At 39.9% G+C, this 27,696-nt stretch overlaps 1 protein-coding gene across 4 annotated transcripts in view; it reads right to left on the bottom strand.

Moving 5' to 3' along the window:
- Positions 1 to 27,696, bottom strand: part of VEPH1 (ventricular zone expressed PH domain containing 1) — a 176,495-nt gene that overhangs the window by 76,074 nt on the left and 72,725 nt on the right. For all 4 annotated transcript variants that reach the window (XM_037526225.1, XM_037526224.1, XM_037526226.1 and 1 more), the window contains 3 exons: positions 14,990 to 15,210; positions 3,104 to 3,313; positions 2,097 to 2,494 (listed from right to left, as the gene is read on the bottom strand). In XM_037526225.1, coding sequence (XP_037382122.1) covers positions 2,097 to 2,494; positions 3,104 to 3,313; positions 14,990 to 15,210 — 829 coding nt within the window. The remainder of the gene's footprint in view (positions 1 to 2,096; positions 2,495 to 3,103; positions 3,314 to 14,989; positions 15,211 to 27,696) is intronic.

The following is a 27,696-nucleotide window of genomic DNA, read 5'->3' as shown; positions in this document are numbered from 1 at the left end:
TAGGAAACATCAGTATCCGAAAAAAAAAAAAAAAAGCTTTTCTTTTTTTTGCTAAAGAGAATGGATTCATTCAATATTTTAGTAAAAACCAAATCACCTAGTTTAACTTGTATACTCCCAAAATAATTCAAGAAATACCTTGTGCTTTTGACAAGGAGATGCTTAGAGTAACTCTGTAGGACTTCACATTTTCACAAGGTAAAATCTCATTCTATAGCATATATTTAATGGTTTAGGCTAAACTTAAACACACAAAAATCTATTCTAGTAGATAAAAATGTGCCTCACCTTATATTTACTAAGACATCCTTAAACTGGAAAATTCACTTAACCTCTCATGTTAAATTCTTTAACCTATGCATTAAATACATAGATTATTAGTGAAATAGGCCATTGTAAAAAGCTCATGTTGCTTTTTGAATATATCTAGTTCTTCCCAAGTACTACTATATTTAATTATCTATCTTCATTATTTAATATTAAAGGATAACTTTTATTGTGACCCTTTAAAAAAGTTTTAAGAAGGCTAGTCAATAAATTAACATCTTTAAAAGATGTTAATCAAACATCTTTAAAAATGTCAGACACTATGCAGACACGCTATATAATGATGATTACCATTACCAGTGCTGGAGCCCTTTTTCCTTTTGACTTGGAGTGGGAGAAGGAATAAGAAGGAGAGTTTGTGGGGCAGTTCTAGAATCTAAGACTTGTGGGGGCTGACAGCAAGTGGGTAGCCATTTATTAGATTCACTACCCCTCCACTGTGTTTCTTTCTGGAAAATGGTTTTTTTCTATGGGGCTGTAGCTGGTAAAAAGATGACATGGCCATCAAGAGTGCTCAGACCTTTATCTAAATCTCAAGAGAAGATGAAGCTGCTGACCAGGAATGACTGTCAGCAAGATCTAATTCACCTGACAGTGTCTTTGAGGCACCAAACCCACTCCACCCACTTCTAGAACAGTGAGCCTGCCTTGGGCACCCTGCCATTTTGGTACCTCTTTTAAACCCATCATCTTTCCCATGGCCAGGGCTAGGGCTCTACTCCCAGCAAATGCAGTAGTCAAGAAAAATAGTATTTTTAAAAATTCAAATTATACAAAAAGTCCATGATGAATAAAATGTCAGAATTGCAAATAAAGATGTGATCATTGTCACTCCTTACCCTTTAGCCTCCATGCCAATGTGACTGCTACTCATCCTGTCATTACTTAATGTCTTATTGAATTTTTTTGGCAACTCCCTAAATTATGCATCTGAGGGGAGGGAAGTTCTAGCCACTGACACCCCTTTCTTACTCTCATTTCTCCCTCCCTCCTACTTACTCTTCCTTTCCCCCCACTTCCACAACCTTTATCATTATTATTTTTTCCACCGGCATTCCTTGTTTCTCCCTATCCCTTTTTCTCCCCCTTCTGTCTTAACCTCAGAGCTCTGGGGACATTTATTAATGTCCACTAGTTTTTAAAAGTGTTTTGCATGATCAAAAGGGCACACTTTTCTTTCTTTGTATTCTAGCTCAAACTCTCACTGGCTCTTGATCTACATCACTTCCTGAAGATGGTTTTTCTCTTTTCATTCTATGTTCCAATAGGGATTATCTCTGGGTCATAGTTGCATCCTATATGAAGTTGAATCTTAAGCACGGTGCATGACACCCAGTAGCTGCTTTACAAGTGCTTGTCGAGTGAATGGAAGAAAAATCTCTTGGAGCCTTTGCTCTGCATGTTTCCTTTGCATGATTGTGTGGTTGGAAAATGCCTCTGGCATTCTTGGGGGACCAAAGATCCCTTTCCAAGGTTTTCCGAACATGAGGGAGAGAGAACCAAAAACGATATACCTTAAGGTTCAAAAAAAAAAATAAGAGTAGGTGAACTTAGGTGCACCTAAGTAGATTAACATGTGAATCAAAATGATGATTGCGGTTTTTTTTTTTTTTAAACCAAGAACTTAAAATAATGTAAAGGTGTCTGGGTATTTTCAAAACAATCTCTTTTGCATAAGATCCAGAAAAGAATATGGCAATTTATGTGATTGGAAGTTTTTTCCCCAGAAGTTTCTGAAATTTCTCATTTGGGGAATTCAGAGCACTTACCTTCGATGGTACACTGATCAGGGACTGGAATCTTCTTCCCGATTTCCACAGCATATGCTTTCACTTTGCTGAGGTTTTCCTTTAAGTACAAGTAGAGTTGATCTTGGTATTCCACAGGGCTGGCGATTGTCTCTGGAGCTTCTTTTTCATGGTTTTCTGTAACCATTTCTGGAAAATTCTCTGATTCTATACATATAATACTTGGGTGTGAAACTGAAGAATTTCCCAGCTGTGATCCATCAATGTCTGACTTCAAGGTTGACTTGTCATTTCGTCGGCTAAGTGGGCATATTTCTAAAAGAGAGATGCTGACTGGTATTTCTTCACTTGTTATGGCTTCCCCATCATCTGAACTCACGCCCTTGGGTAGCAAAGTGTGCAAAGCCAAGCTCTTTGACCTATAAGACAAGCAAAGGGAAACTAAGACAGATAATGTAGTTGAGCTACTACTCACTACTGAAGGAAAGAAAGAAGAACAACACTGGCACAAACAGGTGCTTCCTCTAGAGTATGAAACTGAACATTGATGCTCTTCACAGATTAGATAAAAAATACAAGTTATATAATAAATAAGACCAAGTTGTATAACAAGTGTTGTAGGACAAGATGTAGGTCAACTTCAAAGATAATGATTTAAAAATCAGTTTCAAGGCAAATTTGACTGCAAAATGGTGTACTTAACATATGTTTTGTTTTGTTTTTCTATTTTTGCTTCTGCATTTTCATCAAAAATCAAGGGAAGCTTTTGACAGTCTTCTCAATATTAGCATATCTGTATTTGAAAGATGTTTTTAAGATATAAGCCATAGTGTTTTACATTTGTATCTCCCCTTACAAAAGCAAACTTTTTTGGCTAATGAAAGCCCTGAGGGTGACATCTTGTTCATGAAAGGGTGGAACTGTAGGAGGCTATAGGTAAAAGGGACTTAATTACCATCCTATAAAGTAGAAACAAACTAACAGCAAACATGAAGTACATATTTTTAAAAACCAAACAAAATTTGTACCTGTTAAATCTAATGTCTTTTCTTACTTCCTTGGAAACTTGGCCCAAGCTATATCTTCTGATAGAGCCAGGAGTATTGTTCCCAGCATTTATTTTGTCTTCGAAAGCTTGGATTTTAACTTGGAGCTTTTCATGGTCTTCATTTACTGCTGCAGTGAATTTGGTTTCTTCCAGCTTCTCAGGGAATTCCATTTCAGTGCTGGTTTTTCTCCTAAAGGGATAGCAATCATTGTATTGGATGCTGACCACATATACCCATTCATGAGAATATTAATCTCTACTTAACTGCCTCCTACTCAAAACTGAAAACTTTGCCTGATAAATTTTTGATCAGTCACATAACAATTATTTATTGAATAATTTCTGTGGACATAAGTCTCTGAAGTTGCTTCAATAGCTTATTTGCCAGAAGTATAGAAACATTTGTTTTTGTCAGTTTTGTATTGAAAATACTTTTTTGAAGGGATACTCTAGGGAAAAAAAAAAAACATTTTAGTGGTCATCCACCATATTGCTAGCTCTCCAAAAGCATGTATTTCATATAATGTTCATGCCAGGTATTGTTTCAAAAATTAACATGCACGAATTTGTTTGTATTAAAACTGTAGAATAAGAACATTTCAAGTAGATGGCATAAACTCATTGTTTTGTTAATATTAAGGAAATCAGTATTAAATTCAAAGAAATCTTTCAGTATTATAAAGGAAAAAAATCTTTCTGAATCTTAATGTGTTGGAGGAAAGAGATTTTCCATAAAAGAGAGGTCCAAATATCTTTTGTAGCAAACTTTATAAAACACTCTCTGTGTCAATAAGATGATATCTTTAAGACAGGGGCTTTGTGATAAGACTTTGAATCTCTCCAAGGCTAACACAGGACCTTATGTGGAGCCGGAGCTTACAGATAAGCTGCAGAAATAGTTCATAGATACTCACTGAAGGGCTACAATTGCAGCAAAAAAGTAAGCATCTAAAGTCTCTTATCTGCCTTTTAATAACAAACCAGATAGAACTGCCTTAATTTTTAACAACTACTCTCAATTATATAATATGAAGGTAGTATTAATTTTTCCTTTATAAGCATAAAGGACAATAATCCACAAAAATCTATTCATCAGCATGGCTGAATGAACTTTGGTGGGCACTGCCGAGGTTAATGGGCAGGGCTGGATATCACAGCTTTTTTGACTGGTCAGAGAAGCATCCCGGCCCTGAGGAAGGGTTCAGAGTTATGTGTTCTCAGTTGTTAGTTTCTACTAGTCCTTCCCAGAAATTGTTATTGATATACAAGTTGGGTAGGAGAGCAGACCATCCATTAGATAATCAGAATATTGTTTATGGCCAAATAAGCTAGTGCCAATAAAATTTGAAAACATCTTAATATCATTTTTGTAAGTGTCCATGGTTTTGACATAATGTTCATTTATTTTCCATACATGCTTGACCAACCTACACATAAGTAGATTTCAAGGATCAGTACATGGGAACGAAAGCTAATCCTGAACATGCTGCCCTTTCGGTCATATACATAATACTTTGGCCCACAAGCAGATGTGGGTCTGACATCTTCTAGCCAGAAGGTTCTACAAGTTGAACTTTTACTCCTACTATAAATGAAACCGAGATTGTGCTATCACTAGACGGTACTGTACAAACCAAGATGATCACCTAGGCTAATTTTAAAAGACCCAGTGAACCCTTTCAACCTGAGAAGCTTAGGCAGGGAGTATTTGTTTTTCAACCCATGTTAATCTATGTGGAATCTAGTCACATTTCAAAAATGAAAGACACTTCAACTTTTTAGTTTTATTTCAGAAATTTCCATAGTTGGTTTTATGAAAACTTGAAAATTTCTGAAGCACAAAATACACTCAAATATGCATATTAGATATTGAGCATTATACAAATTTTTAAATCTCAAAATATATCAGATTTTAGAAGACTAATTTCTTGTTAATTTGCTAAGTTTTTTTTTTTTGTATAAAGTTCTGGGTTATAACAGCCATTAAAATAATAGCATTTCCTTCCCCAAAACTTCACATTTTATATGATTATAGTAAATCTTAGTTGAGAAATTTATTGGATCAGCTTCTGACATTTTATAAAATAAAGTTTTCTTACTTTTGGAGATCTCTCTTTTATTTATTAAACTCGTTATACCAATTTTCCTCTCTATGAAATGGGGATAATAACTCTACTAGCTCATCAAATTGTTGGAAAGATGAAATGACAGATTATTGTTTTTGGAGATCTCTCTTTTATTTATTAAACTCGTTATACCAATTTTCCTCTCTATGAAATGGGGATAATAACTTTACTAGCTCATCAAATTGTTGGAAAGATGAAATGACAGAATTATTGTTAAGCACTTCTCCTGGCACATAATAGGCAGCTACAGACATTAGCTATCAATATTAATTGTTATCACTATTATTAATTTTTCCTTTGAGAACTTTATTGCTCTACCTATGCCTTGTGTTAATACATACAACAAACATCTGTGACTTAGACATAAGCAGATCAATATTCCATATCCCAGAGAGGTCAGACCCCGGTGGTGTCAGAGAAGGTCACTCAGCTAATTCCTTGCTCCCATCTCCAGTTACCACTGTTGGTCATTAGGCACCATGGCTGAGTGAGTGGGAGCTTGTGCAGCTAGGAGTGCTACTCCTTCTTCAAAGTGCCTTCTGGCATCCTTGAGTTAGACCTGGACATCCACTGACCCCAAGAGAAGCAGGTGAGGTGCCTCTGGGGTAGGGTTGTCAGGGGAAACTACAAGAGACTCAGAAAAATTTGAATTTCAGACCAACAGCAAATACAATTTTTAGTGTAGGTATGTCCTTAGTAGAACATACTAAAGATGTATTACACTACACTAAAAAATTTTGTTCTTTATCTGAAATTTAACTGAGAGTCCTGTATTTCTACTTGCTAAATCTGGCAGCCCTACTCCAGGGTGGTGTGGGGGCATTCCTGCTCCTCCTTGTTTCCCCATATCAGGCACAGGGCTTTGTCCAACAAGGACCAGAAGTGTTTGTGGAATAAATGAACTAAGACCACCTTGGTGTCTCAAGCCAGCCTACTCCTGCCCTTAAGCCTAGAGAAGTCTACCAGATGACCGTGAGGCATCTCCTGGTATGGTGCTGAGGGGCTGAGCGATGTCATTTGATAGATATCAAATATGGAGAGAAGCAAGCATCAAGAATGTGAGTAAAAGAGAGGTTTTCAAAGGGCCAAATACGATTGAAGACGTGAAATGTAAAAATCTCTTTTCTGAGCCAATGAAGTGATGTCTGGATGAGAGGCCGATGGGTGTTGCCAATAATGAGTATAATTCTCACACAAAGACTTTCTCTACAACCTCCATTTATGATCTGGAGATTTGCGTAACACAGGAGACAGGGAACAGATAATGAAGATTCCTGAGGCAGCCAAAGTTGCAAGATGGATCAGAGAGAAATTTCTGTCACTGGCCATCAATCTGGGTTCATCACAGCTTTGTTGTCAGGGAGTTAGGGTAAGTTTTGGTTGCAATAGGTTCAAAGGTCAAGAAATGGTCGATAGAAATTTGGGTTTATAATAAACATTCTCCACTCCTCAATTTCTTCTCCTCTTGGTTTTTAAATTTAGTATAAAAAGACAGAACAAAATTCATTTAAAAACAAAGACCTTTTAGAGCTAAACTCTGCTTTCCTTCTAGAGAAGGAAATGCATCACCAAGTGAAAGTTGGGGAGGAGCCATTGGTCCCCTGTGCATTTATTATGGGGGTGAGGGTGGAGGCCTTTGGGTTGGGCTCATACAGGGGTTGCTATTTCTTTTCCATTTGTCACTTTTAACTCCAGAGGTTATTTTACAGAAATCTTTGTCAGAGTTCCATAATCCCCTAAATATTAACTTGGCTTTAACTCAACATGCCACATTACAAGAGGCTCAGATGATTTCCAGTCTGAACAGTTCCTGGTCTCTGTTGCCAAAGTAAAGTTTTTAAAAGCACCTCTAGGGAAGCCTGGGGGAGGCCTAATTACCTCCCTCCATGTGAGCTGGGACTCCGCTTAGAAATGATTGGCCTCGGGCAGCTCACTGCTCTCACTAAGCCAGGAGATCTAGAACTGGCAGTGTGGAGACAGGCAGCCTGTATTCCTGTCTCCTTAAATAATAAAAAAAAGAGAAATATTAGTTAATATCTATCTGATGAACTTGACTTAGGATCACACATCTAGGACATATACTCCTGTTCAAGTAAGCTAATGTGTCAAATCTACAGTGAAGTCCTCAGTTCTTATGTTCTTTTCTCTTGAGCAACTTATTGGGTCATCAGTCATATAAGAATGCTAGATGGTATCCCAGCCACAGCACTGTCATCTGTTTTGGGACTGCAATTTTGAGAATAGTTACACCCAAATCCTAAAACTAAGGACAAAAATTTTGGTTCTAGATGCTCGGTTCTGCCTTTATTGCTCGGGACAAGAGCAGAGATCAGCAGGTGCCCCATTATAAGAGGACAAGAATGTGGTCACACCCCTGGTAGAACTTTGCTGAGATGTGATGACTCCATGATTTATCTCATTCACATAAAAGCTTCCAGAGAATATGCTTGTGGAAATGGATTGAACATGGCCTTGCAGGGAGAGAGACCTAGTTTCATGACTCCAATCTCCTGTCCTTCAGTGATGTGGCAAATCTCTGTGTGACTCGTAAGTCTCACTTTTGTCACATACAAACAGGATAAATGACAGTGTAATACCAGCTTGCTGAAATCATGACATAACATAATGCATTTGACAGTGTAGCCCATAGAGAGTGGGCATGAAAAAGTCCAGTGGCAAAACTCTGGGTGGTTGTTATGCAGAGTGGATATTTGACACAGGAAGAAGGTGCCTCCTTCAGGGGATACCACACCTGGAAGATAAGCTTCTCCTGCTCAAAGCCAGGGAGGACCATACAACCTTTCCCACCAGGGAGGCCCACACAATTTTTCTTAGCCTGATGCCTCCTAAAGCACGATTAAAGGAGAGTGGCCTCCCTACTGTATGGGCACATGAAAACTGGGAAAGAAAAATAGTTGGCTTAAAAAATCTTTATACTTTGAGGCTGAATTCTGAGCCATTGCAGACACAGACCTTTCTGCAAAGAGAAGAACAGTTTAGACACCCGATATAGGAAGTGCCCACTCTAACGTGGATGCTCATTTTGCTTACTTTTCATTCAAGCAATACGAGAGGGAAGGGGACATGGCAGAAGAGTCAGCAACCAGTGTGAAGTCTCTGTCCTGGCTTCCAAAGAGGTGTCACCGAAAAGCGGTATCAGCACCATCTGAGGCTGCTGGACATACACTCAGGCCTCACCGAGCCTCAGCAATGCTGAATGTCCACCTTGACACAATCCCCATAACCCAGCCAGGTCTGAGAAGCACTTGACCAGAAAATGGAAAAGAGAATCTCAAGCAGCCTGGGGCACAGGCCTTTTTCTTTGATGCAGCAAAGCTGCTAAGGGGTTCACTCACACCACAAGGAGGAGAGACTTGCAACCAGGTAGTGTGCAGTGTTTGCCATTGGTGTGGTAAATGGGTTGCAGTTACCAGTTACAGCTTTGTCATCCCCAGCTCTTAGAGTGTTTAAAACTCAGGAACTGTTGTGCGAGCAGTTCAAAATGTAATTATGAGAGATACCAAAAAGGAACAAGAGTGTTTGGGGAACAAAATAGCACTTAGCTGGGTCACAGGGTCTAGCAGAACTGTTTAAGCAGCCCCCCTCCCACAGGGGCTGTGAGGATCAGTCGTTTCTCCCCTTTTCCCTGCAGAGCACTTCTGCCCTCCAGGCTAAAGCTTTGGGGTGCCCTGTCTATTTGAAATGGGGAGCCAAGCCACAGGCACTATTTTTCTTCTTGGTTTGTCTTGCACTTTGAACACTGTGTTACAGGAAGGGCCTGACTCCCCTGCTGAGCTGTAATTGCATTGCCCACACCCCTCAGCAGGGCTGAGGGCTGCCCTGCCCCCTTCTTACCCTCACACACATTGCCCACACTGCAGAGGCCACTGTCTGGGGCCCTTGCTCTCCCTGGGCAGCTCTTGTTGTCGCCTCCAAAGCTGATAATGATGTCTCCCACCTACATCTCTTGCTGATAAACAAATTCCTGGAATACTTTTTCAGGCCTTCACATCACCATAAATGCTGCTTTAAGAAAGGACAAATGGCAGAGAAATGAACACCAGATGGGACATAAATGGTAACACATGTCAGCTGTAACCCCCTCAGTCAGAAGGGGCAAAACCCGAAGCCCTTCCTTCCTTCCCTTCACTTTCAGGAGGAACAACCACTGCAGCTACCGCCACAAATGACTGAAACCATTTTCTTTTTACACAAGCGACAACCATAGACCTCTCTTGATGGAAAAGATACACTTGTTTTTCATTAAAGCTCTGGTTACCTTGGTGGGGTGAGGTGACATTCAGCTTTTCCTAGCAGGGGGGGATGCTGACCCAACACCACATGTTTTTAATTAAGGTCCTGAACCTCTTCATGCACATTCCCCAGGCTAACAGTTGCTCTCAACAAATCAATTTCTCTTTGTATAAACATGTCTTGCCTAAAAGAGTGGGAATTCTTGTTAGCACTTCTAAGACTTAATTTTCCTTTCAGAGAACACAAGCTGTGAATTTTAGCTCTCCCCATTTTCGGGGTGTTGCCCATAGAACACTTTGGACAGGATTGCAGGTGGGGAGGGGTGGAGAGGCAATGAGAGCTGAGAGGTTCAGGGGAGAGAAGGGCACCAGGGCAGGGTGGGTGGGGAAGAACCCTTGCTGAGTGGTATTTAAAGTGGAGTCTAGGGAAAAGGCCACCTTTGATGGGAAGAGAGGCACAAAAAGGGCATTCTAGAAGCTAAGAGAAAGGTTAGTGGTCCTCCTCTTGGGAACAGTAGACAAAAGTCACCCTTGACATTCCTTTTAAATTCCTCTGTATTATCCACGAAGTATTATGAACATTAAATCTCATCGTCACAATAAAATTTGAGATCTTTCCTATCACTCATAGCACAAATTTAGAAAACCTAAATAAGGGACCAGGAGAAAGACTAATTATAATAAAGTAAAAATCAAAATCAACAAGCAACTGTAAGCCAGAGACACACTATGGGGGTGGAGGTGGGGCAGGGAGGTATTACCATCAAAATAAGGGGGGTGGGAATTGTATGGGGACTATAACCAAGATAAAAAAGCATACATTGTGCAAAAATGAAAAAAAAATGATGTAAAAATATATAAAATAAAATATTAAAAAAAATTTGAGATCTGTTGCACTAGAAATGAAGAAAATTCTGTCAGCTGATGTCTGGGCATTATGTGGCTGCCTCTCCAAGAACTACCATAGACCTAGAGTGAAAGGCTTGTGCCTGGCCAGAAAATTTTACTTAATTTTACTTTGTTCTTGCCTGCCCACAAGGTTTACACCATTTTGCTTAAACATGAAGACTTGGTAAGCCTGACTCTTATTAAAAGACTTTATTGTTGTGAGAATTAAATAATATAGCACAATAAAAACCCCTAGCACAGAATTTGACACGTGGTAGGATCTAGTTGGAAGCTTGATCAGACCCAAGCAGCCTTCTTTGCCAAGTTGTAGAGAACTTGGCTCCCGGCGCTCTGTTTTTCTGCTGTGGACTCAGGAAGAAGCCGTCTTACTCCGCTCTCACCAGGCCTTTAGGGGCTATATTACACTAGTGCCAGGTTTTGATGCAAGTCCCATGTCATGGTGGAGACTGGAAGGACAGGTTGTAAAGAGTTTGAGAAGGGTTTTGGCAGGCTTTGTTGCTTAGTTGCACAGTAGGGCCACAAGGAACCTCAAATTCCTGGCTCTCCCCTGTAATCCTTTCTTTGATGTTCATTACATGGAATTTAGGATAAACCAAAAACTCTGGGGCCACTACTCCAAGGAGGGCAGATTTCCTGGAGTCATTGTCCTGTGAACATAATCTCCTTATTCTATTTGCCTTGTTTCTCCTGGCATACTGTTGTCTTATTTCCTTCCACCATTATGTCATCGCTTCCTGATTATAATAAAATCAGATTTGTACGTCCCAATTGACTTTGACTATAATTTACCTTTCATTCCCCTTTTCAAAACCCCCTCTCCCCCAGGGCTGAAGTTTAAAAACAAAGAAAAACACAAAATCTCACCATCATTGCCAAAACAACAAACATACCACTCTTTTGCCAAAGTTTAGGAAAGCTTTAATCATATACTCTGTGTTAAAATTCTTCTTACAAGCAATTCTTTGTACCTCAACTTGCCTTTGGTGGCCTTGGCAAAGTTTTGAAGAAACTTAGTTTAGATCTGAGGGCCCCCCACCCTGTCTTGGAAACTGGGGTTGGGTACAGGTACCCTTTCTACTATTCCCCAGTTTCCCCTTTTGCCTTTTCCCATTGCTTTCCTGTCTCCCATTTTTCTTATTCTGTCCCACCCCTGCTTTCTTTACACAATTACCATCCCTCAAAGTTTCCATCCCCAAGTTGGATTCAAACCTAACTTCCAACTAAGACTACCCGTGACTAATTGTCCCTGATCAGAGCATTCCCCCGGGCACCAGTCATTGGCAAAGGTGTCCGCTGGTCCAGTGATTATGGACTGCTCTGCCCATCCTGTTCCAGGAGTTCGGCCTCTCCTTCCCCAGCTTCTGCTGGGCCCTGGTGGCACACAGCTCAACACTTAGAGGCTGCTTAAAGATCACTTTGGGCCACACAGTTTTGGAAGGTCTGTTTCATCCCCTATCTTGACACCTTCTGCTTTTTGAACTCACAATTATTGTATCTCTTTTCTACTTCTTCAGAATTAACGTCTAAATTCTTTGGCTGTCCTATTATTTCACCTCAGTTTGCTTATTATTTAGATATAAACACTCTTTCTAAAACACAGGCACAAGAAAAACACAAATGCGCTTACCTGGTGCAGCCAATAAAACCCACCCAATTAATTCAGAGTCATTGGCACAACAAAGTCTCCTGTCTGCTTCAGCTTTTCATTCTCAATAGGATGCTAATTGGTTTTCTTTTGATAATCTTATAGCTTTGGCCTGAAGTCTACTATCTGGCCTGCTGGACCATGTGTCAGATTTGTAAATTAGATGACATCTGTTTTGAATTTTATCATCTTTAATTTTCTTTCAAGCTCTCTTCACTTATTCATTTCCCTTTAATTGTATGGATCAGACTTTGCTGGACGCTTTAGACAAAAGGGTAGACCTTTCTGCTTTGGGGGTCACAGATTAAAATTACTGATGCTACATGGCTACAATGAAGGCTATTCAGGGAAAAAATGTTGGGAGAGAAGCCTTAGCAACCATCCAGAGGGGATGTGTAGCTAATACAAAAGACTAGCTGTCCGCATTAATGCTCGAAGTTTCCCACTGAATAATCCCAACTGATGGGCAGGAGATTGACAGCAGGAGGGTTGAACTGGGAGAAGGGTTTTGAATCAAAAGAGGTTGAGGTGGTGGCAGTGGTGGTGGTGATGGTGGAGGAAGTGAATGTCTTCTATTAAATTTTTCTGTTTTTCTTAGAAAAGCAATGGAGAAATCTAACCACAATCTCACATAAGCAGATTCGTATTTTGATAGTGAGATCTTATTTTTTCCACCTATCTACGAGGCTCTAGATATTTCTTTTGTAAGGGAAATTGTTTATTGTTAAATGGATTGGGTCTCCTTATTAAAGATCACTTTTCTTATTATAATGCTTAATGCAACACTCTTGTGTAATTTTTTTCTCCCCTTATATAAACTTTTTTCACACATAGAACCTTGCAGGTGATAATTGGCCTTCTGCAACTTTGCATGTGTGGAGACATGAGATGAGCTGGACCACTGGCTACAACGCTTGCCCCAGCCTTCATTTCTGACACTCGTGCCTGCATCACTAGAAAAGGAATAAGCAGGCTGACTGGGCACAGAACACACAGAACGGCTCCCCCAAACAGCATCTATAGAGGCTCAAAAACAAATTTTGAGGCCACATCATAAAAATTGGCCAAATTGTATACAAAATGGCTGTATTTGCATATCAATGAAAGACCATCCCCTTCAGACTGGATCTTTGGATGCACCAGGGTGAGGCTGGTCCTGAGTCTGTAAAAAGGCTGTTTAAGAAACACAAAAATCTCACTTTCACTGCCAAAACAACAAACACATCACCCATTTAACCACAGTTTGGTCAGGACCTCGCTCCTCCTCCAAAGCCTATAGTGTGCACTTCCACCAACAACCTCACCGTGGTCTGATGGAGGGATGGTGTTGGTGTCTCCTAGGCCCTCCAGATCTACCCCATGCTTGATGTGAAGTGTCAGGCTAAACGCTCCCTGTTTTATCAGGTTGGCTTCTTGTGATTTTAAAATTCTTGTTTCACATTGGAAATGGTATGCATCGTTTTTATCCCCCTAAACTCACAAAATTTGCTGGTTGTTTCTACTGGGCCCTTTGCCTTCTTAAGAACAGAACACTTTTCTGTACATTGCACTTGCGTGAAGATGGGGACTTGTAGCCCACCTCCATCAGTCAGTCTCCACAAACTTGGGGAGATATTTAACTTGCCTAAGTCTCTTTTTCTTCTGTGAAATAGGACTCTAACATCTGCCTCCTTACCTTGCAGGGTGGTCATGACCATCAACTGAAGTTATGAATCTGAAAGTAATAGCCACTTTACACTTACTAATTTATATTATAATACCATTCACTGTATTTATATTATTACAGATATCCAGATATATCATCTGGAACTTTCAAACATCATAAAATGTTTCAAGTGTCTCCCTATTCAAAATATAACAAAATGAAATAAGCCCACTTCTTTGCATGGTGTTCTTAAATTTTTCCCCAGTAGCTTTTTAAAAGGATTGGTTTTGGCTTTATGTCCACTCTCCCTTTTCAAGCCCAGGCATTCAGTTCTCTGCCCACAGCAGCTCACTCATTATGATCAACCATGGACACTTCTCTGTCCTGCTCTCACTGAACCTGGGTCCAGTCTGTGCCTCCTGACACATGGTCAGTCTGGAACCAGAGTGAATTCCTGAAACACAATTCTCATGAACCCCCCACTTCCCCCACAATCACCCCTCAGAACCTCTAGGGTAAAATTCAAATTCTGTAGGAAGTCCAGTCAGACCCTCTACCATTGGGTCCCTTCCCAACACCTCACTGGCATTGTCTGGTATCACCCTCCTGTGAACACACACACTAGCCAGGCAAATAACTCCTGCTCCCAAAAACTCACACTGCACAAGCCACACTGGTATAATGTAGGCACCTTTCACAACTTGGTTCAAAACTTGACCTCTCTGGGATGCTTTCCCTAAACTCAGTTTCTCATTTCTTTCTATCCCATGCAGAGGTAGATAGCCCCATTGCTGTGTCACCCAAACTCCTTGACCCCATTTTGATTTGCACACTGTTCCTGCTGCTCTCTGATTATGCATTTAAATGTTTATCTCTTTTACTTGACAGTGAGCACTTTGGGTAAAAGAAAATGTTTTATCTTGCTTTATGTATCTAGCTTCTGGCAGTTTCTGCTACAAAGCAAGCAACTATTAAATGTTTATTAAATAAATATATAAATATTGTAAAATATTATTTGCACAACTTATTCCTTTACCATATTTTATGGTGGAATAAGATGTGGTCCATGATGCTCTTATGGATTTTCTAGAAAGTCTTGTTGTTACATTTGGGTTTTTCAGATTTAGAAAAAATGTTGGCAAGTGTCAAATTCAGAAATTTATCTATGCTGAGATAGTGGATTTGACATATTTTGGGGGAAATTTTATATCTCTGTGAAATTTCACACCTCTGTGATGCCTCTGTGGGTTCACAGCAGACCCCTGCAGTTCCAGGGACTCCTGCTCACCTGTCACTTCTGGTCTGGGCTGCTTCCAGTTGCCGGGTGAGGAGCCTGGCGATAGCAGTGAAACTGTTGCTCATGCGGAAGATGTCTCTGCTCTGAGGGCCCAGGATGGAGGAGAAGGTGTCTGTGATGCTCTTAATCTCCAGCAGAAGAATATGGTGGAAAGAATGCTCCATGCTGGCCAGCTGGCTCACCAGGAATGGCAGGCAGCTCCTGGCTCTCTCCTGCCAGGACAATGAAGAAAGAAAAGCATGTGACTGCGGGTGGGATCCAACAAATGCAGCCATGATGCAAGCAGATGAAGATTCCTCCAGAAATTAAATATGAAACTACCATGTGATCACAAGCCCACATCTGGGCATATGTCTACAGGAAATGAAATCATGATCTCAAAGTGCTATCTGTTCCCCTGTGTTCATTGTAGTACTGTTCACAATAGTAAAGATATGAGTGACTTAAGTGCCCACTGGTAGGTGAATGGATAAAGAAATTGTGATCTATCTATCTATCTATCTATCTATCTATCTATCTATCTATCTGTCTATCTATCTATCATCTACGTATCCAGATGATGAAATATTATTCAGCCTTTAAAAAGAAAGGAAATCCAGTCATTTGCAACAACATGGATGAAACCAGAGGGCATTATACTAAGTGATATAAGTCAGGCAAAGAAAGACAAAAACCTCATGATACCACTGCAGATAGATTCTGGCAAAAAAATCAAACTCAAAGAAATAGTAGTGGGAAAGTAGTTGCCAGGGATTAAGATATAGGAGAAACAGGGAGAGTTTGGTCAAAGGGTACAAATTTTCAGATCCAAGATCAATAAGATGTGAGCGTCTAAATGTAAAACATGGTGACTTTAGCTGATAACACTGTATAATTGAAATTTGCTAAAAACTTACATATTTTTACCAAAAAAAATGAAGGTAAGTAAATAGGTGATGGATGCGTCAATTAATAGGGAAATACTTTCACAGTGTATACAAACATCAAATCATCACATTGTATACTTTAAATATCTTACAATTTAACTTGTCAATTATATCTCAATAAAACTGGAGGAAAGAAACAATGAAGAACAAAGGAAATCAGAGTCCCAAAGCCAGCAGATGATGAAGCTGAAGTGTATTAGAGAGTTCGCTGACGCTGTATAACTGAATTTCATTCATAGTGCCTCTGAATTGGTTTTTTTAAGTTTCAATTTTTCCTCCGACTTTCAGAACAGTTTTTTAAAATAAAGCTGTTTTCCTGTTACTGCCTTTCTTAGAAATATGCAAATCGTCTCATCATATTGTGCCAATAAATCCATCCCCCCTTCCCTCCTGACTTTGTGCTCTCCTCGGGCCACACCTGTGACTTGCTGGCTCTTTCTGCATGGGGAGGAGTAGGTAACCGCACCCCATCCATGCCAGGTTACTGACTTTCCACCTGGGACTCCCACTCATTCGTTCACGTTAAGCATTTTCAACATGTTCCAGATTTTATGTGCTTGGTTGAATGAGTAGATTGTGTTATGTAACTTTTATCATGAATGTCTTAAATAGGTTCTTCAAAGAAACTGAAGACGAAGGACAACAATGAATAAAGCAGGTATGAGTGAATTAAAAAAAAATTCACTTAGTGGACCTGTCTTTTCTGCCTATAAAACTCCTCATTAGTCATATTATGAGATTATCAAGACTTAATCCAGTATGACTAGAAGTTATCCAAAAAATTCAAAATTATTAAGAAGATTATGGGAATTACATATTTGTACCCAATGTAAATAATGATATACTATTAATAAGGAAATAAAAATAATTTAAAACATGACATATTTCATTGTTAACTCTTCTCTTAAAGTCTTATTTTTTTAAATATATCTAAACAGAGTGTTAATGTAGTAGAACATATTTAGAATTATAAATAAATATATGGTAGAACTTGATGCTCAAAAATTTTTTTAAAGGTTTATTTATTTATGCATACAAGAACTGGGGTATAGGCCAGAGGTGCGGGATGGTGAGGATTCACCAGAGAGAATGGGGAACAGAACAGGCAGACTGACTAAAATACACTACTGAGGGGAGCAGTGGGTGAGACAGGAGAGATCTGCTGCGCCATGTGGGTTGCTCCCTGGCCGGCAGGGGATAGAACTTGCACTTCACAGGCTGTAGATAGCTTCACAGTGCTGTGCTTAACCCCTTGCACCACTAGGGAGGCCCTCAAAATTGTTTTTACTGACAGGTAAACCCAATTCAATTCATCTTCTACCTAAGAATTCTCTTTTATTCTTTGTTCTAGAAAATTTGAAACCTTAATTTCTTTTAAAATCTAACTCCTTTCCTGTTCCCTCATGAAACTGATCCCAGCAGCCTCTTCTGTCTGCATTATTATTTTTTAAAACTCTTGTTTAGTACTTGATTGCATTTAATTCTGTTTACTCATGCTTTTACTGCATACCAGTAGGAATGGCATGCCCGTGGTGAGCCTGTGCTGGACACGAGGACAAAGCAGAGTGAGCGTGATTTTTGCCGTTGGGCACAGGTAATCCTCCTTTGTACCATTATAATTATAACCATTATAATACACTAATGGTTAAGGTATCAGTCAAACCTCCCAAAGAGCTACTTCTCACACCTTAATCACCAACCTGGCAGAGAAGTGAGCCTGAGAAGTCAAAACTCACTGTGTATGTCTCTATTCATGGATGTGAACAAGTCTTACAAGCCAAAATATGACCTTACCCATAAAGCATGGAGTTACAAAGAAATTCTTTGCTTTACAAGAAATATGTATTACAGAACAGGTTTAAGTAGTAAAGTTCCTTAATATTTAATACTTGACTGGCTTTCAAGGATTCCAGATACAATTGCACTGGAACACATCTCTTAGGGATGTGGCATTTGTCTGCTAATCAGTCCCTTAAAAAATTTGTCAACAATTATTAGAGCACACTGCTTTGTGTGGGAGTGTGGGACAAAAGCACAGGCTTTTGTGGGCTGAACAGCTAAATGAAGAGACAGTTATTCATTAAAGGAGAACAGTATTAGACAAATGAGAAATATAGAGCATGAGAACAAGTCTCTGATGGTCCATTTTATACTTTGGCTCATACAGTTGCCAGGCTGCAGCGGGACACTTAAATGCTCTTGAGTCTAATAGCTTTTACAATGTAGACACTCTTGTTCATTCAAGAGCTCCATATGTGAATTCACTGAATGCTAAGCTGCACTGGACATTTTCTATTTCTATTGAAAAGTAATTCTGGATGTGGGGTCTCTACCACACATCAGGCTCTGCTTTATTTATTTATTTATTTATTCTTTCTTTTTTTTTTTTTTGTTTGGAATTGTAGAAGACAAACTTTATTAAGGCAGAAATAAGTGTTTTCTCAGGGAGCACTGTCACATTATAATTTTATACAACTTGGAAAAATATACAAAGCTCCTGTTTATAATTCTCTAAAAACAATTTTAAATCAAAACTTAGGTGAAGCTAGGAGCACACACCGAAGGAAAAGGACACAACCCCTGCCATGTGACAGGCAGACAACAAACAAAACTCATGCGAAATACATAGTGTGTTGAATGGACAAATTGCTTGAAAGGAAAATGTAGCAGGATATGGCATCTGGGGAAGGGTCAGTGTTAAATAGTATGGGCAGATCAGAGTTATGCAAAGGTCCATTTGAATTCAACAAGGTCTGAGAATTGAAACCCGGCATTTTTAGTAACCACAAAAAACAGTTACAGTAAAATTTGTCCTATTTAATACAGAAAGGTGGGTAGGTACAAGAACAGGGCTCAGGATATAGGACACTTGGCTACTGAGAATGCAATTTCAAATTTCAAGTAACTTCCTCAGCTGAGCATTTTTTCAGTCATTCCACTTTGCTTACTAAGAAGTGTCCCTCTGGTTTCGGTAAGAATACTTTTCACTATAAAAGTCTAAAGCCTTTCTGTGAAGCACATGTCTTCTAAAAGGTGAGGGTGGCTCTGTGGGTATTTGCTGAAATCAACACTATTCTGGATGATCATTTAGCAACCAAATTGAGCTGAAGGGAAATTAATCACATGAGGGAACAAGAAAAATTCTAACTGCTCTGGAACTAACATGAGAAACGGAGCCAGCTTCACATCGTCTGTTCTGAAATCTTGGAGCGCATCCATGTACCTCACGGGGTAACAGATGTGATTTAGATTAGAGAGTGTGGTGTTAGGGAATGAGGGGGTTTAGGAGATTCTGATTTCTCCCTCAGTGCCATGATATTTTGTCTCTGGGGCCAGTGACTGCATTTTTCTGCTTTCAGTCACTCTGCCCTTGGAGAGGATCAGCGGCACCTGTCTGCCTAATTGGAGGCTTGACCTGTTGCTTTGTGACATAAATTGATTATTTTTTACTAAAATAATAATAGCTTACTCACAGAGAGCACTTAATCTGAGTGTTAAGCTTATTCTACACACTTTATGTATTTATTCATATGACCCTTCCAGTAATACTACTAGGCAAGTACTGTGATCACTGCCATTCCAAAGAGGGAAACTGAGTCTCAGAGAGAAGACTGACTTGCTCAAGGTCACATAGGCCCTCTGTCTCTAAATTTGTGTCCTCCGTGACTAAACCCCCAGCTCTTCATGTCATAAAACCCAAAGCCATCCAGACACATATATTTCTACATCTTGTTTATCATCAGGTCTACCGTCCTTTTCATTGAATTGTTTTTGATTTAATGATAATGGTTAGCAGTTCTCAAGTTGTTTTGTGCTCAGCATCCCATTACGGGGAGGTGAAGCTAGAAAAGACTGGGAAAGGACTGACAAAGGAAGAAGTGGAGAGAAAGAAGAGCAGAGAGAGAGGTGGACAGATGAAGAAAACTTGGAGGAGGAACAGGACAGGAACACATGGAACAGACAGTGAAGAAGCCACGCTTGCTTCCTCACCTGGGACTGGTACCCAGAGTCTTGGGGGACATAGAAGCAGACACTTGAAAGAGACAAGCGAGGTGGGGAAGCTGACAAAGGCAGACTTTCTCTTGACTTATATTTTGATTTTGTTCTTTTTCTTCCAGACTTGCCTGACCCTTTCTGCCCCTTTCTTATGGTTCCCGTCCAGAAGGTACCTTAGACTAGTGGCAAGCTTGTGGGCCTCAGTGGCTCTGCTTTGGGCCAACCCCATTTGGCTGGGCATTTACTCACAAGGGAATGGGTAACTTTGGGTGTTTAAATGGAAATTATTTTAAACTCTTCTCTCTATTGTACATGAATTGTATTAAAGTTCTTTTCTACTGAATGTCCTCTGCACGAAAGCATGCTTGTCTTTATGCAGCAGATGGCAGAACCTATTTAGAGCAGGCAGGTTTGGGAGTCCTGACCACTAACATACCCTCTTAAAATGTATTGAGACCCCAAAGAGTTTTTGTTTACCGGGTTAAAGCTATTGCATTTTCCTGCATATTCAGTTAAAATGGAGAGATTTGCAAAATTGTCTGGAAATGTCTTTGATTGTTACCACTGGCAGCTGCTAGAGGGCAGAAGTCAGAACAGCTACTAGACATCCTACAGGCTCAGGGTCGCTCCTACCACCAAGATTTATCTGGCTCAAAATGTCAATAGTGCCAGAGCTGAGAAACCCTGAGTTTAATGAAACTGGCTTTTGTTTTCCTGTAAGCATGTGGTAGTGACAAATTTCTATGAGTACATTAAGCTACCATCTTAATTTGTGCTAAGGCACAGACAGATTTACCGATTATTGCCTTTGTATTTTCAGTACAAACGTCAACACAAAAAAGGTTAATGATACATTAGCATTAGTGTGAAAATAGCTTTGACACACAGATCGCCTGGAAGGGTCTCTGGGATTCCTAGATCACAATGAGAACTGATGAACTAAAACCAAGGGTCAGCAAACTTTTTCCATAAAGGACCAGACAGTCAATATTTTTGTTTTATGGGCTGAATGTTCTCTGTTGTGGGAAAACAGCACTAGAAAATTCATATTTGATTGGGTGTGGCTGGATTTGGCCCTTGGGCAGGATCTGCTGACCCCTGCACAAGGTTATGAGTTGACAAAATTGTCTTGGCTATAGAATTCTGTTTTATCAGTGTTCTTATTTTGTTTTTTAAATATTGCTACTCCTAGTTCATAAAGCTCCTCTGTTACTCAGTGTCAAGATGTAACTCAGAAAGTGGCCCAAAACAGAGGTGTGGGTGTCTGGTTATGATGATGATAACATCCCTTTATTAAGCAACCACTATGTGCCAAGTACGTAGCATATGTTTCTCACTTAATCCTAACCACACTCCGTAGGATGAGTAGTAGAATGAGGAGAGTGCTGTTGGGGAGACACTGACCATGATTCCAGAGGTTGTAGAGTAGGGACAGAGGACAGGATTGGGTTAAGATTGCCTGACTCCAGATTCTGCACTTTCTATGTCACCTGGTCTGGGAGGGCCTGGAGTGCAAACTTCTTCCATCCTCCACAGATGTAACCTCACCAGTTGATCACAGCTCTCTTCTCCAAGAGCCTGGAAGCTTCCTGAGACCCCATCTCAATAATCTCCTCCTTGTCAGTGGTTCTCATCCCTGACTGCATATTAGAAATACCTGGGACAATGTGAGAACAATTTTAGTGTGCACTGATCCCTGCGGCTGCCACGCCCGCCAGGACTAGTCTATCTAGCATCCTGAGGAAGGAAATCAGTAGAATCAGCAGTTTGGGGGCATAAGAAAAATGACAGAGGCCAGAGCCAATTCAGGCCAGTTTGGCTGTGAGGATGCTTTGTGAGCTGCCCCTGCAGACCCAGGACACTGACCTCCACACTATCCTGTTGCTTCTGGATGAATAAACAGCAATAGAATGTTTGACCAGACTCACACATCAACAAAAGACACTAAATTTCACAACATAGTTCTTGCATTTCTCCCACACAGACTGAGTCTGCCCACAGACTGCCCACAGACACAGTCTGTGCCCTCCTCTGCCTCTTACCTTTACCTAAGGATGTCAGAAAATTGCCAGACACCTGCCTGTAAACACTTGGTTAGAATAATTAATGTTGTCTTTCTATTGTCTGTGCTTTTCACAACAGTGTATAAGCAGTAATTGTACTTCAGTTGAGCAGGAGCAGCTGACCAGATTCTTCCCAATACTGCTTCCCCAGTAGTACTCATTTTGACTAAAAACAAAGCTTCTTTATCAACCTTTTCAGTGGTGATTATGTCTGTCAAAATTCCTAAGTGTCTGAAAATTTAAGAATTCGCTGATTTAGGAAATGTAAGTTTGTTCCTAAAATCCTCACTTTGCTTTCCTCTATTCTTTATCAATTTACAAGAGACTAATAAAAATAACATATTTGGCTGTCTGAATGAAAATATTTCCCAGGCATCTGCTATTCTTGCTTTTTTATTGGACCAAATCATTGTATTTCTTCACAGCCCAACTCTTTGAGGGCTCCACTCACACACCAAAGAGACACTTGCTTGGCCATTAAAATGCAAATCAGATGAGCAGCCTGATAATACTGTTTCACTGACGCTTTGCCAGTGAGACTTTGGGCTTGGCTTCAAAACTCTCAGATACCTAGTGGGGCCAGCAGTGCTCAACCTCTTGGGGGAGTACTTATTCCACATCTCTTTCCTAAAATGGGATACTGACTCCAAAGCAAAGGGTGAAAGTTTTGTATGGGCCCCTCTCTGACTAGGTTAGTCAGTTCGGTTGGCAGGTAGCAAGTAGGTAGATTAGTATATTGGAGGTTAAGCTGGTAAGGTAAGTTGATATGTAAGTCAGCAGGTATATAGACTGAGTGTTTGATGTAGGAAGGTAGATGTGTTGGTAAGGATGTTGATCAGTATGTAGATAGATGTTTGGTTGAGAGGTTGGTTGATAGGAGGGTTGGTTGGTTGGTAGGTGGGTTGGTAGGTATGTTGGTGAGTTGGTAAATAGGTTAGCAATGTAGGTACATAGGCTTATCGATAGGTAATTTGGTGGAGGGGTATGTTGGAGTTAGGTAGATCATTCAGTGGATCACAAATCTTTGTGTATCTCTATAAAAATAAAATATTTGCTTTATGCTTGGCTGGTCAGAGTTGAAAGATATTCCATACTGTTACAATAGGTTTTCAACTAAACCAATGCAATCATACTCAGAGAAATGCAAGTTCCATTTTCTGAAATCAGACAGAGCTTAGCTTGAATTTGTCTTGGACACATCTTCTAGTATAGTTTTCTCTCTATTTACCACTGTGGGCAGATTCTCTTATAGACTTTAAAATGATCAAAATTTTCTTTAATTAGCCAGTAACTATACATCCAAATCCACGTGAGCTCTGCCTTCACTCACAGATTAATTCTTCTTATTATAGATTGTTTTGTATTTATGAACAAACTCAGGATGCAGATTAAAGACAGATTACAACCACTTGCTTTTTGCTTACAACTCTGTTATTTACAGCAGAAGATGAAGTGTGGATAACATTGACATATTCTGAAATCCCTTTTTTGTTCCTTTTGGTCTCCACATAAATAGATCAAAGAAAAGGATCTGTTGGTTTGGGACACTGAGTTAGGGTGACCTCTCTGAATGAGAACTGTAATCATGAGAAAACCAGAGGAGAAACTTATCTGCAAATCTTTTTTTTTTTTTTAATAGAACCTCCTATGCTTGGTAAGACATTTACAAAGCGTTAATTGGACATGTTGAAATCTGCTTTCCTTTTGGAGATATTTGTGGCTAGCTTCAAATTTGTGGTAATTTTAAAAACAGCGCTCCTAAACTTTTTTTCTCTACCTCCATTAACAGCACAGTTTTCATTGGAAACAGATGCCTTTGATTTAGGCAGACCTTGGAGGTGCCTGAAAGCCCTTCCTACCCTCTCTTCCTCATCCATTCAATACCGTCTTTAAGCCAATTCAAATTTCACCTTTTCTGTGAAATCCTGCTCTTGTTTTCCAGCCAAAGTTGGTTTCTCCTATATCTCTGTGCTCTTTAGGCTTCTGGCTGTATCTTCAGAAAAGATTGGCATCCTTGCTGCAATTACGTGTCAACTTGTGTCCTTCCCTCAGGTGTGCCCCTCAAAGGCTGGGCATGCCATATTCATCTTTGTACCTCATAGAGAAATGGTCACTGTTTTGAACACCACCTCCGACATCCCATCACTCGTGGCTGGAGCTGTGAGGCTGGGGAAACCTCTCAACAAAATAGAACTTTTTATTTCCCCCACTCCTGCTGGGGAATAACTGTACCCATAGTTCTTTTTGGTGTGGTTGGATTAATATTGAGACAGACTTGGGCTTCTCTCCTGCATTGTGTCACATTGAGGATCCTGATTTAACCACTTTGAGCCTGGTTTCTTCATCTATAAAACAGAGCTAACAATTTGGTGGCCCATACTTGGATTGCCTGTCAACAGTCACATCTCACCCTACTACCTTTTTTGGTTTATTAATATTTTTAAAGATTTATTTATTTATGCATGCAAGAACTGGGGTGTAGGCCAGAGGTGCAGGGATTGAGAGGATTCACCAGAGAGAGTGGGGAGCAAAACAGGAGGATCTACTGAAACACACTGCTGAGGGGAGCAGTGGGTGAGACAGGAGAGGTCTGCTGAGCCATGTGGGTTGCTCCCTAGCTGGCCAGGGATTGAACTCATGCTGCAGTAGCTGGCAATAGTTTGATAGCACTGTCTTTGACCCCTGTGCCACCAGGGAGGCCTGCATTTTTTTTATTATTTTTTGGGAAATAAGTTGATTTACTTATTTATTTTGAATTCTTTTTTTTTTAATTGAGGTATACAACACTGTGATTCAGATATAGGCTCACACCTCTCCAGGTGTGTGTTACTATACCACACTCAGCACCAAGGCATCTATTCCTTCTTTCTTATTAGTCAACCTCCATCCTTCCAGAAAGTGAAATAACAGCTATTTAATTCCTCGGTCTTTTTTTGCATTAGCGGAGGTGTCTATGACTTTATTGTGGGCAGGTGGACTCGTGGGGAGGTTTTCTGGGATAAGAGGTTGATGGAAAAGGTTTTCCTCTCAAATAAAAAGAGATGCATGGAAGAACACATGACTTTTTTTTAACTACCTCGCTGTATCTGTAGAGCGTATAGCCTGGACCTCAGGCAGCCATGTGGCAAACAGGAGGGGCACGCTTAGGGACCAAGTCCATATACGGAGAATGGTGAGCAGAGGATGAAAAGTCTTGTCAACAAGGATCCTTGATGATGTTGTGGAACTTTTTGAATGAATCTGGGACCCACTGTGTCTTCCAGACTCCTAGTTATATGAGATGATAATCTCATTACTGAAGTCAGCTTTAGTTGGTTGGGCATTTAGTAATCTCATTTGACATAAACACTTTATGATGTCCTGAGGAATGATGAAATTATTCCTAAAAAGGGTCTGGCAGAAAGTAAATGATAAAAAAAAGGTAGCAGCCAATCCTTATTATGAGGATTATTTTGAATAATATCAGATGATACCAAAAATAGCAACGAACTGAAAATATCACTTGGTAGAATCTTAGTGTTTTATTATAATTGTTATTTTCAGTGTCAGATATACTATTCAATAAATAGTAAATGTTTAAAGATTTTGATTTTTTGACATTATGGAATATATGCCATTTATAAAATAATTTATATGTTTATGTATAATATATATTTCTGTAATGAAATAGAATACTAGTAAACCACTGAAGGTATCTGTATACCCACCCCCTACTTCTTTCCTCTCCAGGTATATGTGAACACACTATACCAAGGCACCTATTCCTCTTTCTTATTATCTAGAAATGTTTTTATATGTTGATGGGGGCCTCCCTGGTGGCATAAGGGGTTAAGACACAACCTATGAAGCAATCTGCAGCTGCTACAGCATGAGTTTGATCCCTGGCTGGCCAGGGAGCAGCCCACATGGCTCAGCAGACCCCTCTTGTCTTGCCTGCTGCCCCCCTCAGCAGTGTATTTCAGTCAGTCCACCTGTTCTGCTCCCCACTCTGTCTCTGTTGAATTCTCTCATCCCCTGCATCTCTGGCCTGTACCCCAGCTCTTGTATGCATAAATAAATAAATAAATAAATAAATCTTTAAAAAAAGAAATATTTTTTTATATTAATATATATGTATATATATTATATAAAATATATAAATTTCAATATCTCTCTCTTGCAGGAAAAGCAATAGCAGGTTTTAAAAGCCATTCTTCTTCTATGGAACTCACTTTGGAACAGTAAATTTCTACTTACTGGTGGTATGTGATTTTTTGTCCTGTTATACTGGGAGACTTTTGGTATCTGCTGTTCTGTGGTCTGTCTAGAGTTTGGGATATTAACCTTTACAATAAAATTTCAAATATTCTTGACTGATGAATTTAGAGTCCCTCCCTTCAGAAAATCCAAAATGATAATGGACTCAAACTCTCTGAGACCTGTACGTACTGCTTTTCTGTTGGATTTTGCTGGACTATGTAAGATGCACCAAATCTCTCCATCCTAGTCTATGCTTAGGCCTCCCTGAACCACATCCATCTTGGAGATTTATAGCTCTTTCTGAGATACCTTCAAGCAATAGCTTAAATTGTTTTACTGCTTAAAATCTCTTGAAAAAAAGAAGTGCTATGAGTTCTACTTTTTCAGAGACTTTCTTCACTGCATGCAAAGTAGAATCTGTGAGTCAAAGACTAGCAAGGCAAATAAGAAGAGTATTGTCAAAAAGGTTTTCCTTGGGGCCTCCCCTGGTGGTGCTGCGGTTGAGCACTGGGCTGCGATGCTGCCCACAGCCTCTGCAGCGCCGGTTCGATCCCTGGCCCCTGGCGAAGGTCCCAGACGTGCAGACCTCTCCTGCCACATCTGCTGTTCCCCTCAGCAGTGTATTTCCTCCGTCTGCCTGTTCTGTTCCCCGCTCTGGCTCTGGTGAATCCTCTCACCCTCCCGCTCTTCTGACTGTATCCAGTGCTTGCATAAATAAATAAATCTTTAAAAAAAAAAAAAGTTTTCCTTGGATAAATATTCACAGAGAATATTCTACCACCAGAGAAAGAAAGGCAGCAGTACCATGCAAAGCCCTCAGACATGAGCAGGTGTGGGCTGGTCCCATACTTGGCTCAGAAACATCTTCTGAAGTTTGAGTCTTAGCACTTGGACTGCCAGTCATGAACTTTGGATGCTACCTGAAAATCGATGACTCTGTTTATAAAACGGTTTAGTAGCCACTTCTGACTCATAGAGTGAGTGATTGTGAGAATTCAATCAGGCAAAAGTAAGGCATCCAGGAAATGAACAGCACATGGAAATGCTAGATAAAAGTTTTATCTATTATTGTTTGAGTATCAAAAACCCTACGTGCAAATGCAGACATTTGAATTATCACAAAAATTAATATAAGCTGTCTCAGAAACACTATGTTCCCTTAATTTTTTCCAGTTAACTATTTTATGAATTGGTAAAGGTTTGGATATTCTAGAAATGTCCAACATATCCCCCTCGTCCCCCAGCTAAGTATAAACAAATATGGAAATATGGGGTCAGTGTTGTTGTCACCTGCAAAAAATTACCTAGAAGTGAAATAGGCTTAATATTTAATATTTTACCAAGATAGTCTGTTTCCTTTTTTAAAAAAGGTTATTTTTAAAATATTTTGCAAAGTACCTTGCAATTTAAGATTTTTTTTAGTGACCTGAACACAATTTCAGTTCATTCTCTATATTGATAACTAGATCTTTTT

The sequence above is a fragment of the Talpa occidentalis genome, unplaced genomic scaffold (assembly GCF_014898055.3).
Source record: "Talpa occidentalis isolate TD23 unplaced genomic scaffold, MPIMG_talOcc4v2.1 talOcc4.4, whole genome shotgun sequence".
NCBI lineage: Eukaryota > Metazoa > Chordata > Mammalia > Eulipotyphla > Talpidae > Talpa > Talpa occidentalis.
Note: the sequence above shows the minus strand (reverse complement) of the source record. Positions and strands in the feature narration are given on the sequence as shown.